Here is a 20,647-nt window from a genome sequence, read left to right as displayed (position 1 = left end):
AGACTGACAGACACTGGGAAGCGACTTTGTTTTATACCTTGTAATGATAAAGTGGAATATCGGAGGTTTTATAAATATGACACAGATTACACACAGGTAGTGAATGTATGTACAGTCAACAGCACATCAACCTACCGAAACTTATTGCAAATTCGTCGATATTATCAAAAGTTCATGCAGGCATCTTGACATACTGTTTAGCGGAAGGACTGATGATGCTACGCCCACACATTGTAGGGATACACGAATTCTGTCACGTTGCGTAAAGCGCAGCACTGTCGGCTCATTGCTATGGCCAAGACTTCATGTAGTATTAGTTTGACTTTATTCGAGAAAGGAATTGAAAATCATTGGCATTTATCCTCATTTTCATAAATATCTTAAGTTAGAGAAAAGGGGTTGATTTCATAAATATTAGCTTGTTATCGGTGTGAATTTCCCATAGGAAAAGTAGGTACTTTTTCCCAGAATGAAAAGTAGCCTTCCCCGCACTCTTTCTTTGAGAAACAAGAAGATTGGTTAGCATGATAAAGCGTGAAGAAATGAAGAACTTACTTTCACATTTCTAGTATTAGTTGAGACACATTATATATTCCTATTTCTTTTTATTCCAGTATGTTTAGAATTTTTGCATTTAGGTAAATTATTGAGTTGTCTGTACAATACTTTTAAATTTTAAAATATTTTTTTATCACAAAATAAAATATCTTGAACGTGTAAAATACACTGGCTTGGCAACACCAACTCAAAATGTCATTTCGCATGGCGGTGCGTCCCTTTTTTGCCAATCATTCTCGTATTTTAGTAAATTTCCCATTATTTATACACGAACAACCAATTTTGACCCGCCAGATAAGTTATAAGTTCAAATTTGGTGGAATTAGAAAAGAATTGGTAAGTCATGAAATTGTTTACAAAACTTTTTTAGTACCAATGGTAACCGTGCTTTGTTTCATTGTTTGAAATTCATATTTTGGACTCCAATAAAGTCCAATTATATTATTATTGTGTTAAAAGTTACTTTCGGTCCATAGGGTTTTGTTGTGCTCGTTTCTGGCGTGTTATGATTACTTATGTTTTCATAACCTCATTCAATAATTTTGACAGCAAGAAGGTAGGTTACCTGGATGGATACCCCCAGAGTTTCCCAAGCCTAATTAGGTACCTACCTAAAAAGTGCTGAAAATCTCAAAACACTCATTGACCTCATAATTGAAAACTTTTACCATATACAAACTTCCAAACTTTATGTAACACTAGATGTGGCTCAGGGCCGGTAGGAATTTTGAGATAAAATATAGCCTATAGCAATCTTAGATAATGTACCTTTCTTTTAATGTTGAAAGAAGTTTTGAAATTGGTTCGGTTCAGTCGGCTTCAGAGATTACCTGCCTCAAATCACAAACGCTTACCTCTTTATAATAATAGTATAGAAATAGTTATGTAAAATTTAGAAAGTAGATAACAGTGTTACTAAGCAGGCGCTAAAGACTAAGACTTACCATATACTTAAGAGAATTCAAGTATTTTTTATATTCTTAAAATAGTGGGCTATGAAACATTCTTCCATTGTTTGGCTGAAATAGGTGTTTACTTAACTTTTCTAAGTATTTATTCTTTTTATTGATATTTGGTTTGATTAATTTTTGCTTTAATTTATATTATGCTACCTCAAAAAGATATTATTCTATCAACAAAAAATCAGTATTAAAAATATCAGCAGTATTGAGTAATAATAGACTGAAATCACACCTGCAGCTTCTTCAAATTTAAAGGATAGAGAAAGTGTATGCCTAATTAATTAAACCTGCTGTTTTACTTTAGTTTCACTATTCTGTATTTAGCTGGTAATGCCCTTAAATTAAAGGGAAAAAATTAATACAACAAACCAGTAATGAAATATGGATCCAAGATGTTGGGCAAAAAAAGCAATGGATTAAAGACAACTGCATATGGCAGAGATGTATATTGAGATGGATGTGGTGTACACGGAATGAGTATGTATGTAAGAAAAAGTATGAAGGTAGCACCAGTGAAATAGTTATAGGGGGATGGTATAGTTTTAATAAAAATAGCGGCCCATCCCGGCTTCACTCGGGTAAAAACATAATAAATTATTCACCTAAACCTTCCTCAGGAACCACACTATCTATTGGTGGAAACCGCATGAAAATCCATGCAGTAGTTTTTGAGTTTATCATGAACAATCGGACAGACAGATGCGGCAGAGGACTTTGTTTTATAATATGTAAGAAAGGATGGATGAAACCACATTACATGTAAAGGATGCTACCTATCCAGTTATATGGATGCTGACGACCACTGCTTAATATATAAAACTTAATTTCTCGAAAAATAAATGCAGTTAGGTGATTAATTAATATCTGTGTATGTCCGTAAATGTGTTACTAACTTTTATTCTAAGGCCAATTGATACTAACCCCTATGGATCATGTTGTCTGAAATAAATTATTATTATTAATATCTAGCTAGCTAGACTAGAGAAATAATGAAATCTGACGAGATATAAGTCTTTGCAATATTTTTCGTGTGCTACCATTAAATGTACTACTTATTTGGTAGTGAAGTTCTGTTCTACACAGGTGCAGTATACACTTGCTCTGAATTTTTTTTGTCATTTAATCCGATTTACATGATAAGCACTGTAGTTATAGCCATTAAAAATGTGTGTGAACTGGCCTTAAAATTACGCAGTTGACATTTTTTTTAATGCTACATATTATTATATATATATATATTATAATGTTATGTACATATAATAGTGTTTGAATAAGTATCCAAAAATTTAATTTGTTCTAGTATTTTTTTAAAAAAGCAAAAGTGAAGTTACTCTATTACCACAAAATAAAATACTATGCCGCCAATGGCAGCATAAAGATCTAGAAATAGTCAAGCCTCTTAATACCCCTTGGTTCTATCTCAGCCCTTATATAAAAGAACATAGTAACAAGTTCACCTTGTGTATTAGTACTTGGAGTGCCTTGTCTCGTATTGTATATTAATGAAATGGTTTGCTCCCGATAAACTCGAATTCGTCATTATTCGAGATTAATCATGATTGAATGACTGTTCCCTCCATTACATTTTGTCATGTTATATATTTTCATGCATTACTTATTTTCATTATTTTATAGATATCATTGCAGGCAAATTCAATGATATAGGTATTCCCTTTTTTTTTCTCTCATTCTCGCGTGTTCCCATTCGGCCAAATTCAAAAAAGTGGGTGAAAATTTTGGAAAAAATATTTTTTTTTATTACATGCTATGATATTTGGAAATATATGCCGACTACCCGAGTGAAAATGCTACACAATCTGTGCTATGTCTATTTCCTGCTGACATACTAAATATGTATGAACTTTCATATACTTACAAATGACAATACGTATCGGAGGGGAACGTCACATAATGATGGTTGGCCTCTAGATATCAAACGCATCAACGTTTAACAAGACAGTGGTATCACAGCCGCTCCAGTACCAGTCACACATCCTGTATGTGCGTATCGCGTTTATAGATATAGTGATTTCATTCCACTTGTTCTATCTTCTGTTTTGCTTCGCTGTTCGGTAAGCGCATTTGGCAACTAATTACGTGCTATTGTAATGTTTTATTACATCATTGTTTGTAACATTAGTTGGTAGCGATCTTAATGACAAAATATTATTTTTTATGGATAACTATTTTATCTTTGTGCTCTGATCACCATCGTACGTATTTACGTAATTATTTGTATATTTTGATTACTTATTTATATTTTTTGGAAAACTTATTTTTTTTACTCTGTAACCAACTTTCTTGGTGTTAATTGAACTTAGATAATGTCTTTGTCATTTCTCAATAGTCATTTCCAAAATTTCAGTAGTTTAGTTTTATTCAGATGTTATTGAAACGACAGATAATCTTTAGTTTTTTTTTTTTCAATCATTTAATAAAATATTCAAAACATACTCAAATAAGTACAACAGTTAGACAAAAATTCTAACGATAGGATGCGGCATGTGCACATCCTCATTTATAAAAGAACCCTAAAAATATTATGCAATAATTTGTTGGCACTGCTTTTTACATATTTCTATGAATGAGAGCTTAATATATAAAATATATAATAGTTGTGTTATGTCGTGTGAATCAAGTTCAATGTATCGCAGACATAGATCAACAAATAACCCGCGCAAACCAGCCATAAAAAATATTTTACAAAGACAATCCTTATAACTTCGAACACTGGCAACTTAGTCGTGCAGCTAAAAAACTAAACCTGACGTGTAAACATCAAAACAAATCAAGGAAGAACGAGAAATGCATGCAGCAGTCAAAATAACCGCTTGCAAATGGTGCGGCCAGTTCGACTGCTCGTGTGGCAACCCGGTTTGTTTTCAATCGTGCTTTATAAGACGATGTCGCGCCTCCATCCGGCCAGTCTCTGACCGGTGTCTGTGAGCGTTGCCCGCCATGGAATGTGTGTATTTAGTGTGTGTGTATATGTTGTTGCAGTGCGTGTGCGCGTCCACGTCCTCCGCGCCGAAGATCATGAGTTTCGATTATCCTGTCGCGAGGAGGGATGAAACCGTCGTCGATAACTATCATGGTGTTTTGGTAAGTTGTTTTTTTTGTCACAGTATGGCTATTTCCTCTGATTGTACCGAATTATACTATAATTAATGCATTCCTGAAGCTGTCGTTTCAGGAAAATTTGTCTTTGCGTAATTTTCGAAATTTCGAAATTTGTTTTGCGAAGTTTTCGCCTTGTATGTTAGGTAGGTACTTGTAAATTTTTGCATTAGTAAGGTGTTTATTCACATACATATTGGAACCTATCAAAACATGCCACTAGGTAGCGCTACGGACGTGTGCTGCAACTAAGTTTATATAGATTTTCTGTAGTTCATAGTGAGAGATAACTTTTCCCATTGTAAAGTTAAATGAACTTTATAATGGAATTTTGCAAAGTATGATATTATATACTAAATACCGGTATAGAACCAGTAGTGGTCGCACACAATGCATGCACTAGACTCACTCTGATAAGTTAATACGCTAATTTGATGTGCTGTTTCCGAATGCTGGTCGCTGCAAATAGACACGTAAGGCCTGCACACTAGGAATTCCTGAATTAAAAATACCATAAATTAAATCTGGCCATAAATTTTTGCGTGAAAGAGTAGTTAACAAATATCGATTCTAAAATCTAAACATTTTCACAAACTTTCATGTTTGCAATCTCAAGACAAGTACATATTTTTACAAAAATGTCATTTTTGCCACAAGCTTTTATTGTCGTCAGAGAGATCTTATTACATTTAAGATTCAACGCGTGACGTGTGAAAAATATCATACGTGTCCGTGAGGAAACCAAACCGTTGAGGAATCCTCATCGGGAGTTGATCCTGGGTGCATCATCAGGTGCACCGAAGCGACAGAAAATTTCAACTCAGTAGGACAAGCGGAAATAGGTGAAATAGGTAGAATTTTACGTGCAAGATTTAATCACAACAGCTTGTAATAAATCTCTCACTTATTTGTGCATGTCGGTTGATTCACAGTTATGACGCCTGGAAGCCCAGGATCCCCTTAGCCTAAAATTCGGCTATGATTTTACAATGGTCCGCCTGTCTGACGTCAACCCTCTTTGGAGATGCTGTTGTTGTCATAGCTTTATATCCCCTAATCGCGACGTACGTCATCCTCGTATTGCAACAATAGGATTTCGTGAATTTTCCCTTCACTTCTACATTTATAAAAATGTGTTGTCTCACGTTTGCTAAGTAGAAATGTTACTCATGCACATAAAATAGTCTGGATTGATGCAACTAATGGTGCACAACGTTGAGAGCCCCGACCTTATGTAATATCCGGTCGACAGACAGTAAAATAAACAATGCATTTTCAACATCGTTACATATATGAGGTTATCCAATTTAAAACTATAGTTTTAGTAGTAAGGCTGCGAACCATAGGATTAAAACGAGTTATTCTTATGTTGTAATTTAGATATGAATCCGCTACCCAAAAATGCCGACACAAACTGACAAATTAATGGGCGTAATTCCATCACATTTTCACTCTGTAGTAACACAAAAATAAGTAATATAACACATTTTGTTCGATGACAAATGCAATCTGGTTACGTCAAGATTTTAGTACGATGTTTTTAAATCAAGACATCGATTTATTCTTTAGTTATATTAGATTCACACCATCATTATTTTAACTTCGCCCACTGCTGAGCATAAATTTCATTGTTTGCACTTTTTAGCACGTTCTGAGGTAGTCCCTAGATTTGCGGTTGGCGTATTAACACCGTAGGGTTTTAGTGGGTTGGAGTTCGAATCCCTCATAGTCCTCATACTCATACCTGTCCAGATTACCGTGTTTGGATGGATGAGATGAGGGTCTTTCCACACGTTTATAAGCTTTGGAAGTTCACTTGTGCTTATATATTAACCAGCTTTCATCCGCGGCATGCACCGCGTGGATTCCCCACGGGAACAGTACACTTTCCCGGAATATGTAGTCTTATGTTCTTCTCCATAATGTATATGTATGAGAAATTTTAACAAGATTAATTCAGTAGATAAAGTATGAATAGATAACAAAATAAATGAATTTACTTTCCATCTGATATCAGTTGGGATGGATAACTTGTCTTATCAATAAACGTAACCAACAAAAACTATGTGAATATAACTATGTAAATAAATTCACATATCTAGTTGATTTTGCATAAGTACCTAAGGTATTTAAAAGATAAGCTAGAGGTGTCTCTGAGAGCTGCATGTCTTGTATGAAAACTGTAAAGCGTTTATCGATAAGACAAGAAAAAGTAAACGAACAGTAGACAACATGCAGATATAGATTGTTCCACAAACGATTGTCGTAATTGCCGCGCAATTTTTTCAACTGTCGTAACAATTATCGAGGAAATTGTTTCCGCTATCGATTGTTGTGACGAGTGGATCCTCAATTGAATGATATCGATCATTGTATTGATCCATAAGTCATTGTCCGTATCCGATACACAGTCAAAGCAACAAAATGTTTACAACACAGAAACCAAATTACAATTTTTGTACAAACTTTAGAGTTAGTATTTTTTTTTCATTCATCTATTACAAGATCGAGGAGACTGTTCTTCCTAAAGTTTAAAATTATTTTAATAGTAAGTGAAGTTGCCAAGAAGTAATTTATTCCCGTTAAAAATAAATTGTAAATGACAAGAAAGCAAAATTTTAAGTAGAATGCGTCATTTGGTAACATGTGTTCGTTTGAAAAATATTGATGAATTAAATTTATTCATAGCCTTCTTGTTCAGTTCGGTTCAATGACTGAGAAACAAAGCGATGAGATGCATATGTTGTATGGGAATTTACTATTTACGTAATAAAATATATGTTTCGCGAATAAAGTCCAATATTGTTCAACTAATATGAGTAATGCATGCAAACATTCTGAGGATGGATGTTCGATAATCCTTTACTAAAAAACTACTCGACTAATTTTAATTAAATTTGCCATACGAGTAAAACTTGAAATAACACGCGTGTTATAAAAAGTGCATGTGGTACTTTATATACCGTATATAATTCCGGTATAAAAAGTACCACATTGATGTATCACTGGTGATACACTTCAAGAAAGTGGCATTGAGTGTTTGATAAAATGAATCAAAGAATACATTAATGTTACAAGCGTTGGTAAGGAAAATGGTGGCAAACAAGGTTTCGTTGACCTTTGCAGTTAATGCAATACCTGTTGTGTTCTTGTGACTGACAAGGATCTTGCCCGAGGTTGACATTGATGTTAGGGGATAATAGATAAATCAAATCTTGCACCACTTTCAAATTTGATTTTGTGTAAAAATATATTGTTTTATTAAGAGATAACTATAAAAAATATGAACTTATAATTTAATTAATAACTCCTTCGTTTTAAATTGTATTTTGACGTTTAGTTTTTACACAAGTGTTATCATTCTCTATATTGTCGAATAAAAAAATCACATAAAAATGTAAACATTGTCACCCTAACTTAATTTTATATTTAATGTCCTAAAAAATATATACACAAAGATGTTGACAATTCAACAACAATTCAATCGAAGAGTTATTTATTTTTTACTGTAATCATGGCTTTTGTTATTTTACAGTTGCTTGGTTTTCCATTTGGGTCAAGTTGACATTCAATGATTATCGTCAAGTTTTTGTCACTCTCTTTTATTCAAATTAATGTTGTATTTAAATTCAAACATATGTAAACAAGTAATTTTGACTTAAATGTTTTTCTTATCTGTACTTCCAGATCAAAGACCCATACCGCTGGCTAGAAGACCCCGATTCCAACGAGACCAAAGAGTTCATAGAGGCAGAGAACAAAATAACGCGGCCTTACCTAAACGCGTGCCCGGTCAAGTCGGAGATACACGAGCGACTCACGGAACTGTGGAACTACCCCAAATACTCCTGTCCTTTCCGCAGGGGCGACAGATATTTCTTCTTCAAAAACACTGGCCTACAGAACCAGAAGTGAGTACTGAAATGAAAGGTAATGAAACGACGGGCTTATCTTAATTTGTCTCACACGACTAATAAATAGGTAGTTTTTAAAGATCATTTTTGAAGGGCTGATTAATTTATGATGAAAATCCATGCTAAACTTTTAAACATATCACAATATTAATTCACTCACAGCTCATAAACTGTGAGCTATATGAGCAAACTCGTTGGCTTATAGAAAATATATAAATCTTTGTAACAGGGTAGCCCATGGCCACCCTATTTGCACGGTAGTGACTAAAAAAGGTTGACATCACTAGTTGACACACTAGCAGTGATTTTCCACCGAATGAACACTGTAAGTGATGCACTTAATGTTTAGTACCCAATCAAAACGAATGATTTGTAAATATTGTTCAGTGAGCAACCACAAGGTCCACAGTTTTATCGCCACAGTTTAGTAGTACTACGTGTTATATAACCGCCACATGCGTTGCATATAAATAGAGCAATGAATGAGAATGCCCTTAAATTATATAATGTAGTTAAGCCAGTTGTTTCGCCATTCAACTAGAGCAAGGCAGTCGGGATGTGTTTTGATACACAACAATACGTACAAGTAAGTATTAAGTACGAATAAAAAAGGCTATTTCGAAATTTGTAATTTCTTTTAGTATAGCTGCATTTTTGAAACTTGACTGGTTAAAGAACATCTTTAGTAGGTATTCGATTATTTTGAGCGACTCTATAGCTCATTAATATTGAAAGATATGTCGGAGTGTTGGATTAAAAGTAATTACTATAGCGCTATCTGGTTCGTAGTTTGTTAACTGATTTAATTTGAAACACGATATGGTCATACTGACATGTGACAGTTTGTGTTTGGTATAATGAAAATGTTCAGCTGTCAGTTCAGTTCGCGAAGGAATGAAATGAATGATTGAACCGTTTCATTCATTGGACAAGAATGGGATTCAAATCTTGTTCGGTGGGCGTTGTCTTCTAGAGATTCACTTTGGTCTGGCGCTGTCGTGCAGAGTGGTTGTGTCGTGTGTCTTTGAAATTATCTATTAGGGTAGTTAATTGTGTAGTTAGGGTGGACACACAGACAGTTGAGACAATAGTTATTGCTTTGAGATTATGGTGTAGTGGCTGTGAGGCCAGTAAGAGTATTCTGTCACTGGCCGTGTTCTCTCACTATGCCTGTGGTGTTACTTTGTTATGGATTTTTTGTAAAGATACGCAAGGTGGCTTGGTCAGTGAGCGTATAGTATTTGAGAGTTAGTAATGGATGATGATAATCAGAGACTATCTCTGGTGTATATAATAATATTCCCTGGTATTTTGAGCTGTAACTTGAGATAAGAGTTCTATTGCCTATGCATTGGTAGCTGTGCGCTTTATTTTAGAGAAATACCCTCATCCTGACCGTTAGCTAAACAAAAAGTGAGAAGCCTATTGAGTCTGCCATGTTATTATTGGTTTTGGTTTACATACACAACCTCCTCCTACCTCTTTATTCAGTCATATAGATTATTATCATTTGAACGTTTTAACGGTAGCGTTTCAACGGTTTGAACGTATCTACGTATATACTTGATTCATTCTAAGTAATATGGGCCGTCATTACTTTTTCTGTTGACAGCAGTTTTTTCACATTGTTCCAAGTAGTATTCAATTCATATTGTGTGAATTAAAACATTCTCCTGATTTGCAGTGTCTTATACGTGCAAGATAGCCTCGACGGCGAGCCACGAGTGTTCCTCGACCCCAACACGTTATCTGAAGATGGCACCATCGCGCTATCAGGCAGTCGCTTCACGGAAGATGGCGCCACCTTCGCGTACGGACTGTCAGCCAGCGGCTCCGATTGGATCACCATACATCTGAAGGATGTTGCTACAGGTAACATATTTTTGTAACTCGGCAGCTTCCTTTTCATGGTCTACAGCTAGCCCTCTTCTAGTTCTCTCTGTCATCTTTACGTGTTCCCGAGTACATTCGGCGCAAGGCTTATTTAGCCTTTACTAATTTGTGAAGAGTTAGCTCTCATCCAAAATTGATAGCAAATGTTAAACAAATGAATTAAATAAAGCGCAATTTTATTAATATATATATTTGTTGGAATCACAATATATAAGTTTTAAAGGAGCAGAGGTTTGCTCTTTTCAATTAAAATGTTGATACTAGTGTAAATGGCTCTCATCCAAGCGTTTCCCGATTTTTACCTTAGCTCAGTGCCCAGGGCACTGTTTAGTGTATTTCCAATTTTGTTTTCAGGTAAAGACTACCCTGAAGTGTTAGAAAAGGTTAAATTCGCGTCGATGTCATGGACGAAAGATCACAAAGGCCTATTTTATTCCGTAAGTAGTACACAATCTCATAAACATTGTAGCTTCGCCTGAGTGGAAATTGTTTTTCCATAATTCACTTTCCACATAAATTGTTAATTAAAATCCATTTCACCTGAATTTCAAATCATATGTAGTCGGTTTTATTTATTCACTAGTTGTTGTCCGCAGCTCTGCCCACGGTAGCCTAGCCTGTATTTGACCTCGGGTCATTCCAAATTTCATCAAAATCGACTGTGAAAGCGCAATGGACCGACTTCGCGTTAATAATATTAATATGGAAATGTGAGTTGGAAATCTTGAACATTTACAAACGGATGGCGTTACATTTTATTTCCAGCGTTACCCCGACCAGACGGGCAAGACAGACGGGTCGGAAACTGAAGTGAACCGCGACCAGAAGCTGTGCTTCCATCGCCTCAACACCCCGCAGAAGGATGACGTCATCGTCGTAGAGTTCCCGGAAGAACCGCTCTGGAGGATGTGAGTGTCACTTCTCTCTGCCCTAATGGTTATCATACTGAAATGCTACACTTAAGGTCCCGGTTTCGATCCCCGGTCAGATCAAGTTTTATCTCTCATATGAGTATTTTCTCTCGCTGTTAAGCGTCGGAACCGAACTCTTCTTGTCTCCGGCATCTCTAGTTGTCAGACCATTGATGAGACATGAATGATACTTATTTGTCATCTTCAAGAACTGGAAAATAATCGGCTAAAATATGATATCTGCTATATTGTGGTGCACAACGGAAACATTTAAATTTTCTTTGGAAGTGCACATTTCACTACACCACTGCCCTTAGCAAATTCACTCGCATTAGACCTTATCGATCAGTTTTCAATCAATTAATTAATAAGTTGTTTGTTCAAAGTGATTTATTATTGTTTATTTTATTATTTTTTTTTACTTTTATTTGCGTGTCGACAGAGACATCAATACAAATCACAGACAATGGCTGAGCAGGAAAGCGTACGTACGGCCTTAATTAGAGTAACAATTAGCAAGTAAATAGTTGCTTAGAATTCACTTTGAGCAAACAAGCATTTTATTGGTAAAATTGGATGTTGTTTAAAATAATATTCTGTAATTTTCACGACAAGTTATTTTACCTTAGTTCAGTATTTTTTGTCTGTAAATGTCATATATGTATATATATAATGTCATAGTCTATGGTCCAGAATAGTGTGTAAAATCGTGCTTCGTACGCATTCAGTGTGCATCCGCCTTTAGAAAGCAAAATTAGTGTACAAATAAATCAGAAAAGTAAACTACTGTAACTTCATGCCATTCATCGTAACTTTGGTATTAAATATTGTTACGAACTAAGGGTTCTTGATTTTTAATAAACACTCCAATAATACTTTAGAAATATATGTATACACAATATATCTGTAAAGTGTTATTAAAGCGTGTCATTATATATTTGATTAATTAACACTAATTAGTCGACAATATCCACACGAGATGCTCCCGAATCAGATGTAAAGTATAGTCAATATTTCGCACTTATCAACTTTGATGTCACACGCGAGGAGGAAGGTAGAACTTCCAAAATAGTACTGATGATACGCAGCACTCACTCGCGTCGCGCTTATATGATGACAATACACCAGACCAAGATCATTCGAGGTCCATACACCACGATTAAATTTAGGTTTCACGGTGTTATTGTTTATAATATATTTTAAACAATGTGTTAACAACTATTAGAAATAGAATTGTTAACAAGTTTCATAGTTATTCAGTTGTTTTAGACAAAAATTTTGAGGAGTTCAAAAATCTGTTTTCCAACTATATTACCATGGTATAAGGTCCAATATGACTTGATTCTCAGCGGCGCAGAAGTGACAGACTGCGGCAAGTACCTGATCGTGACTCCAGTGCGGGACTGCCGCGACAACCTGCTGTTCTTCGCCGAGCTCAACGACTACAACATCACCGGGAAGCTGCCCTTGACTCAGATCGTGCACAAGTTTGAGGCTGATTATGAGGTAAAGCTTTTAACGTTTGTGTACCAAAAATAAAATTCTGATAATTTTTCCACTTTTCAAATTCTTTGTCTGTCACATCCGTGGGTAGCAAGCGTGATAATAATGTAACTTTCAAATGAATAGCAAATTAGTCATGAATAGGTCTACTCTCTGCCTTTTCTTTAATAAACGATTTGTGTGCTGTTGATTAACGATTTATCTCCCAGTGTTATTCGAAGGTGCACATTTGAAACTTTGAAACAACTATTTAAACTTGCGTTTAGTCTAATTCTATGACAAAGTGATACAAAGCCTAAGATTTTTGGACATCATTATGATTTTGACATTAGTAACTCTTAGAACTAAAAAATAAATCCATTTATTTCCAGTACATTACCAACGAGGGTTCCGTGTGCATATTTCGAACAAATAAGAACGCTCCGAACTATAGACTGATCAAGATCGACCTCCAAAACCCTCACGAGGACAACTGGCAGACTCTGATCCCGGAGCACCCCAGTGATGTGTTGGACTGGGCTTCAGCTGTTGACGGGGACAAACTGGTCATACATTATGTTAGAGATGTCAAGGTGAGATATGACTACCACTGATCTAGATCCACCTTCGATACTCACGTACACAACTGGCAGACTCTGATCACGGAGTACTCCAGGGAGACTGGACTTGGGCTAGCTTTGAGATATTAGATATAATTTAAAATTTGATGGCTTTAACAGCTGTTGATGCTAATAAATTTATACATTGATAGATTAAGATGAGAGATTCTATAGCTTTTAACAAGATTAGTGTCAATACTTTCACGTACATAGTTCAACATTTGATTTTTTTTAAACACGAGCACAAGAAAATAAATCATTTATTTCAATTTTACATTGGGAAATGATCATTGAATCAAAATGAAATAAATTGAGAGATTGCAGAGAAGAAACGGCGTAAGAAAGTGATAGTGATCGTTAGTCGACTCGCAGAGCGTGCTGCAGCTGCGCAGCGCCGCCGCGGGCGCGCTGCTGCTGACGCTGCCGCTGCGCGTGGGCTCGGTGGTCGGCTTCTCGGGGAAGAAGCAGCAGGCGGAGATCTTCTACCACTTCATGTCCTTCCTCACGCCCGGCGTCATCTACCACGTCGACTTCAACAAGACGCCCTACGAACCCACTGTTAGTACCGCTCTTGAATACAACTACACTCATCATTTAGAGCACTGTGTTCTTTGCTGGCAACGCAGGGTGTTTATCGACCGATCTTGATTTAATTTGGTGTTGCAATTGCAAAAAAATTTGTTCGTAAAAAAAAACTGCACTAATTTTATACATAGTATCTTTATAATATAGTTTATTAAGTATAATTATATAGTCGTTTATAGTTTTATCTTAAAATTAAGATAAAACTATAAACGACTATATAAAAATTAAATGATAATAGTTGTGAGTAGGTATATATTGGATCTATTTTATAATCTTTTTTTTTTTAATAATCTGATAATTACAAGTCATACAATATCAATAGTTTTACTCACTAAACGTTGTTGAAAGATTTTAAAAATACAACAAATCTTTCAGATGAAATGTAACGGTTTTTATCTTTTTTATTTTGATAATTTTTTTGAACCTACGTTTTTTGTTATTTACAGAAGACAATTGTAACAAATGCAAGTTGAACCTGAATCGTAATTACCAATAATCAGTTGCTTATTTTATTAGAGTAATTTCATAGTTTCTGACGATACTTAATCCATAGTAATAAAAATTGTGTTAGATTTTATTATTGTACATATAATTTAGTGATAAATATTACTAAAGTTATATATTACTGTTGTATTTCCATTTTTGTGTTTTTTTAAAAATAATTACTGAATGTATGATTTTTGACTTGTAGTCCCATAATACGTATGAATTTACTGTAATTATCTAAAAAAATAAATTAAACGTTCGTTAGCAAATTAATTTAATTGGGCAGTTGCACATGGTTATATTTTATTTAACTGTGATATATTATTCCAGGTGTTCAGGGAAGTGAAAGTGAAGGGTTTCGATGCGTCGCAGTACGAGGCTAAGCAAATATTCTACTCTAGTAAAGATGGCACTAAAGTTCCTATGTTTATAGTATCGAAGAAGGTGAGCCTAAAACACTTATTTTTGATGTAAATTCTAAATTATTTTTCAGTTTTCAATGAAATTTGAAAGAAGAAGAAATTTGAAGACACATAATGTATAGATTGATACCGATTAATTTCAGATTGATCTGTGTCTTTGGTGTTGCTTCGAATATTTATAGTTACTGGGTACATCACGTCATTATTCGAAAACAATTTACGTTTACATGCACTCTAGCTATCTACTTTATAAAGCGCCATTGCGCCATCCTACTTTTTTACCAAATCGGACTGAAATTTTATTAAATATTCCCTATGCTTATGTTAAAAGTCGTGTCAGGTTGCCGGTGTTCATGGGCTGCGGTGTTTGCTTACCATCAGCCAACCTGTATATTCTTTTGCCTACTTATACTATAAAACATGTACAATTAAAACAATATTTACTTGGTTATATATGATGAATACTTTCAGAATTTACCAATGGACGGGTCGAACCCAGCACTTCTGTACGGCTACGGCGGGTTCAACATCAACATCCAGCCCTCGTTCAGCGTCACCAGACTCGTGTTCATGCAACACTTCAACGGCGTCGTCGCTATACCCAATATCCGCGGAGGGGGGTCAGTTGTAACATGTTAAAAATATATATTTTCTCAACATTATATAAATGTTCCCATTTACATTCTAGGTTGTTGTAGAACACGTAATTTATTATTCACGACAAACACTGGATCATTAATAACCATATCAAGTGCCGGGACACGTCCGTTTCGGTCGATTGCCTGCACGCTACTGCCACTAGCCCACGGCCGTATATCAGTGTGATACTAAGATGTCATGTTGTGTAGCGAGACATTGACATTTGTGTTTCCGACTTGTGCGCGTGAGACAGTGTATGTGTATCTACTTTATAGATACAAACACTGCAGTTGTGACGTCTCAAAGCCTGGAATGGGCATTGTCCATTTTTTCGTATTTATAGTTATTTATTTTTTCGAAAATATACGCTATTTTGAAAAACTAATTTGAATATAAATGTATTTCATTGGTCAATAAATTGATATATTTTTTGAATAAATTGACCAGATGACGTCAGCAGTTTCCTTGTACGTGACTTTTCTTATGCCTAGTCGAACAAGAATTAAAAAGTATAAAACTGTCGTGGCTGTAATGTCAAAATATTCAATCTTAATTTTAATAATTTAAAATAAGGTAAAATTTACCCACCTAGTTCTTAAATTATTTTACCTTATATTATTAAACGAATAATTTATATATTTATGACCGCGGTTTTGAAAACTGCGCTAAGGATTTCGTTGAAATTTGATGTAGGTGTGTTTCATGTCTGGCATAACTAGTTTTCGCTAAGCACTACGACTATTTGACCATTTGCTATTATAGATAGTATGGACCAAATGCTATTTTGGCAGTTCGGCGATTTTGACGGTTTTTCAAGCTCTTGACAGATTGCGAGTTCGACTGAACGCGACGGAACATGTACCAAATTAAACTATATATCATGCCTGTGCACCCGAAGTCTGTGGACTGATTATTGGAATTGGACCGATTAGTGCCCTTCAGGTTCCATATAATAAAGTGTTTAGGGTACTTTCAGGCTGCCACGATACGACATTGCAGTACATCTGTATTTACTGTGTTTGTGGATGCAGATTTCTTTTACGCTGTGCTTTCAAACGGACATTATATGAGACAAGACTTTGCTGTTTTCATCTGTTCAGGGTAATGTTACAGTAGGTCTGATTTTAAATAGAGCTCGATATATAGGTTTGTCCTGAAAATATTAAGGTTTGTTTCCTGAAATTAAAAAAAACTACATTCATATAATCAACAATAATAGCTTACCCCGCGGTCTACTCTTAGAAAAATCCTTACTAGTTACTATAGGTATGTAAGCCGACGAACGATCGTCGATACATTGCCCGCTTTCTAAAGACATTCTTTAATATCGTAATACTAAATACGCAATGCATTTGAAATCGCGCAAACGCACACATAAGATTTTACTATCGCGCCTCGGTCACGACAACCCGCCCATGTTTTTGGGAATTTCAATAATTAGGATGAATGAAATTCACAGACACATGCTTAATACCACTACATAGAACCAATCGTCGATATACGGCGACCTATAACCCGATCTCAAATCGCCTCCCAATCTTTTTGTAGTAGGTAGGTATTAAGGATTTGATTGGCTTGGCAACTATTAACCAATCAGAGCGATTCTGCCTAGCGTCCTGTCAAAATCAGTCACACTCATTAGTTAACGCGCGCATTTGCATTGCACAGCTTTTTTTTTATGCTAATTTATTTGTTGTGATTTGTGTTGTTTGATTATGAAACCTAAAAAAATCGAAAGTAGTGAAATTTTACTTGCCAAAAGTGTTTTGTGCGTAGTGTTTCTGTAAAGGTTTGTTTGTTTTTTGTCGTCACATAGGTCGTAGTATGTATATGAGAAATGGCGGCATTAGTAGAAATAGGTTGTTGTTTAACAGATTACCTTTTAAATTAATCAACTGCTTTCTCAAAAATGTCGTTCGAAAATAAGAAATATGTTATAAAACTCGGACGCGCTTGTCCAGATATGAAAATTGATTATAGGCGTAAAGACGGGTTTTTCAAACATTTTCATTGTTCAATGTATGACAAATACACATGGATAACCGGCAGTTGCAAATTAAATAAGTTATTTTGCTTTCCTTGTCTCTTGTTTTCCGATACTAATAGTGCTTGGAATAGGACGGGTTTTTCGGACATAAATAATTTGACCAATTCCGCGAGAAAACATTGTCAAACTGAAAAACATTTACGCAGTTGTTTATTAATACATGATTTTGGTAATAGTAGAATTGGAAACATTTCTCGATAATAATTTTGAAGCCCATAATCGTAAAGTAGAGCGAAATCGAAACTTAATGAAACGATTTATAGTCCTTGCAAAACAAGAGTTACCTTTTCGCGGGCATAATGAAAAGGCTAACTCGGAAAATCGTTTCAACTTTATAGAAACATTGTTATATTTGAGTAAATATGACAGCTTTGTAGAACCTTGTGTGTTTACCGGTCTATCGGCGGAAATCCAAAATGATCTAATACAGTGCACCGCGGCAGTAATTTTAGACGAGATTAGATTAGAGATTAGCCAACCTAACTTCGTTTCAGTAATTATTGACGAAACCCCAGATGTTAGTCATAGAGAGCAATTGTCAGTTGTATTTCGTTATTTGACGGTTGTTGTTTTTAAATGTTTTTTTTTTTAAATAGTTAAGTTAACTTTTTTATTGTTTACGCGTTATCCGTGTTTTTGGTCCGGCTTTACCTCTATTTTTTTTCACGCCACGCCACTGGTCAGAACGTTTTCTTCACTTTTTCATATAAGCACAAAAAGCTTAGATGCGTATATTGATTGCGTTGCAGGGAATACGGCGAGCGCTGGCACAACGCGGGCCGGCTGCTGAACAAGCAGAACGTGTTCGACGACTTCCAGGCGGCGGCGGAGTATCTCATAGCAGAGGGCTACAGCGCCGCGCCGCTCATCACCATGCAGGGCGGCTCTAACGGCGGGCTGCTGGTGGCCGCGTGCCTCAACCAGCGGCCCGCGCTCTACGGCGCCGCCATCGTGCAGGTCGGGTGAGTCATCGTACACTCACTGAGTGGGCCGCGAACAAACTTTGTTATTTAATTGCCGTTTGTTTTCAATTTTTTATAATGTCTGATTTTATGCCTCCTTTCCTTTAAGACAGGCTTAGAGGTGGGTGTCAAGTTTGAGGACTTGTATTAGATGAAACATAGTCCAGATGACTTTGGGAAGCACCAAACCAGCCATCTTAGAAAGATGTCCCCAGTTAACTATATTTATTCCACACTTCAACAAAATCGGCTATCCGTGAAAGTATGACAAATGACAATCTTTTAGGAAAGTTGAAATTTTAAGAAAGTTGGTTGAATAGAGAAAGAGTATAAAAAGTAAACAAAAATACCTTCGCATTAGTTCGTCGCATATTAGTTAAAATACTTGTTATAAATACATACTTTTTTCATTCATATATAGTACTTTTTTATTCATACAACTCTAACCCCTCATAGCTCTTTAGATATTTTAAAGAAAAGTTATCATATTTGACACAAAAATTATACATAATAATCAATTTGTAGTGTACTGGACATGCTGCGGTTCCAGAAGTTCACGATCGGACACGCGTGGGTGTCAGACTACGGCAGCTCCGACAACAAGACGCAGTTTCAGAACTTGATCAAGTACAGTCCCCTGCACAACATCTTTGTACCAGATGATCGTGAGTATAGTTTTATGTATCTCGTCTTTCCATTTAATTTTGTTAAACACGTTATATCCAAACTATCCGCGAACATATCACCAAACTTTGGCTGATTCGATATACATTGCTGGTATTTAATTGTGGTAAATAAAAGCACTCATACAACTACGCAATGTTCATGTATTCGCACCAGCATCTGTTAGAGTTCGGCGATAGTGTGGTATAAATCTCTTCCTAGTACACTTTCTCTGACACAATCTATTTACGTTGTTTTTTCTGTAGGTACAATATCTTAATGACTCAAAAGATCGTGGTAAAAGAACTTTTTAAAAGTTTTTCATGCCTCGCATAATAATCTTCTTTTAACAACCCAATTCCTTCCAAAAATCAGAATCGTTCCGATCGGCCTGTGATTGGCAGGTTTCCGGGCATCTGTCATGTCAATGTCATTATGATAGTTTGTATTGCCATTATTTTTGCCATTGTAATGACTACTTAAATCAATGGGAGTTGCCACTATAATTATTAAAATAGTAACAAAAACTGGTTAATATTTGTCAGAGCACGGCGAGTACCCGGCGACGCTGGTGCTGACGGCGGACCACGACGACCGCGTGGTGCCGCTGCACTCGCTGAAGTTCATCGCCGCGCTGCAGCACGCGGCGCGGCTCAGCGCGCGCCAGGCCCGCCCGCTGCTGGCGCGCGTCGACACCAAGGCCGGACACGGCGGCGGCAAGCCCACCACCAAGATTGTGAGTTGCATTATCATTATTTCAGCCACAGAGTGCTTCCAAAGAGTACTCCCTCGAAGATTCCCAAAGAAATTTTTTGTCCAATGATCTGTGAGTGTCTTACGCTGCGCTTACGAATTCTCGTATTCGCCATTTGAGAACCTTCGGTCGTCGGTTCTTCGCGTTCCTACTGTTGAATAAATTTGACAAAGCTATTATCGTTGTTTCAGATCGATGAGAACACAGACATTCTGTGCTTCATGACGCAAGCACTAGGCCTCAAGTTCGTAAAATGAACGACACGCCATATAGCAACGAAATAGTATTAATGATCGAGATGAAATTATTATTATGTAAATAGGAGAATACCACAGCCTGTTGATTACCTCGGGTCTCCGCGAAGACTGGTGATATTGTTACGCATTGCTACTATTTTTTTATTAATAAAACTTTGTTTTTATTTTTTATTATAAGTTTTCTGAAGCGAAATTATTTTTCGCTTGGTATTCGCTAGCTAGAATAAAAATTAATCTCTGCCTGTTCCCTTTGCGTTTGGGGGTTATGAAGCCGCGAAGCCCGAAGTTAGCGTAAAAAGATCTTAACGTTTTGAAGATTCGGCTGTGACACCGCCTGTCTGACGTCAACCCTCCTGGCACATACTATTGTTGCCT

At 36.0% G+C, this 20,647-nt stretch overlaps 1 protein-coding gene across 2 annotated transcripts; it reads left to right on the top strand.

The window, feature by feature from the left end:
- The first annotated feature begins 732 nt into the window (after positions 1-732).
- Positions 733-20,443, top strand: LOC128674911 (uncharacterized protein). 2 transcript variants are annotated; one of them, XM_053753904.1, is made up of 15 exons: positions 733-894; positions 4,521-4,622; positions 8,325-8,548; positions 10,236-10,423; positions 10,799-10,881; positions 11,210-11,352; positions 12,705-12,861; positions 13,230-13,430; positions 13,830-14,015; positions 14,859-14,972; positions 15,422-15,570; positions 18,386-18,598; positions 19,124-19,263; positions 19,807-19,997; positions 20,207-20,443. In XM_053753904.1, exons 1-15 carry the CDS (start codon positions 751-753, stop codon positions 20,270-20,272), a joined length of 2,301 nt encoding a protein of 766 aa, XP_053609879.1. In that variant the 5' UTR covers positions 733-750; the 3' UTR covers positions 20,273-20,443. The 2 variants fall into 2 exon arrangements, with proteins under 2 accessions (XP_053609879.1, XP_053609886.1); XM_053753911.1 differs by lacking the exon at positions 733-894 and adding an exon at positions 3,457-3,592.
- Positions 20,444-20,647: the final 204 nt, after the last annotated feature.

This window comes from Plodia interpunctella, chromosome 2 (genome assembly GCF_027563975.2).
Source record: "Plodia interpunctella isolate USDA-ARS_2022_Savannah chromosome 2, ilPloInte3.2, whole genome shotgun sequence".
NCBI lineage: Eukaryota > Metazoa > Arthropoda > Insecta > Lepidoptera > Pyralidae > Plodia > Plodia interpunctella.
This window is presented reverse-complemented; position numbering and strand designations above follow the sequence as displayed.

Coding starts and splice junctions, on each gene's coding strand:
- LOC128674911 (XM_053753904.1), top strand. CDS start 751: ATGTCATTTCGCATGGCGGTGCGTCCCTTTTTTGCCAATCATTCTCGT. Junction 4,623..8,324: donor ATAACTATCATGGTGTTTTG/GTAAGTTGTTTT, acceptor CTGTACTTCCAG/ATCAAAGACCCATACCGCTG. Junction 14,016..14,858: donor AGACGCCCTACGAACCCACT/GTTAGTACCGCT, acceptor ATATTATTCCAG/GTGTTCAGGGAAGTGAAAGT.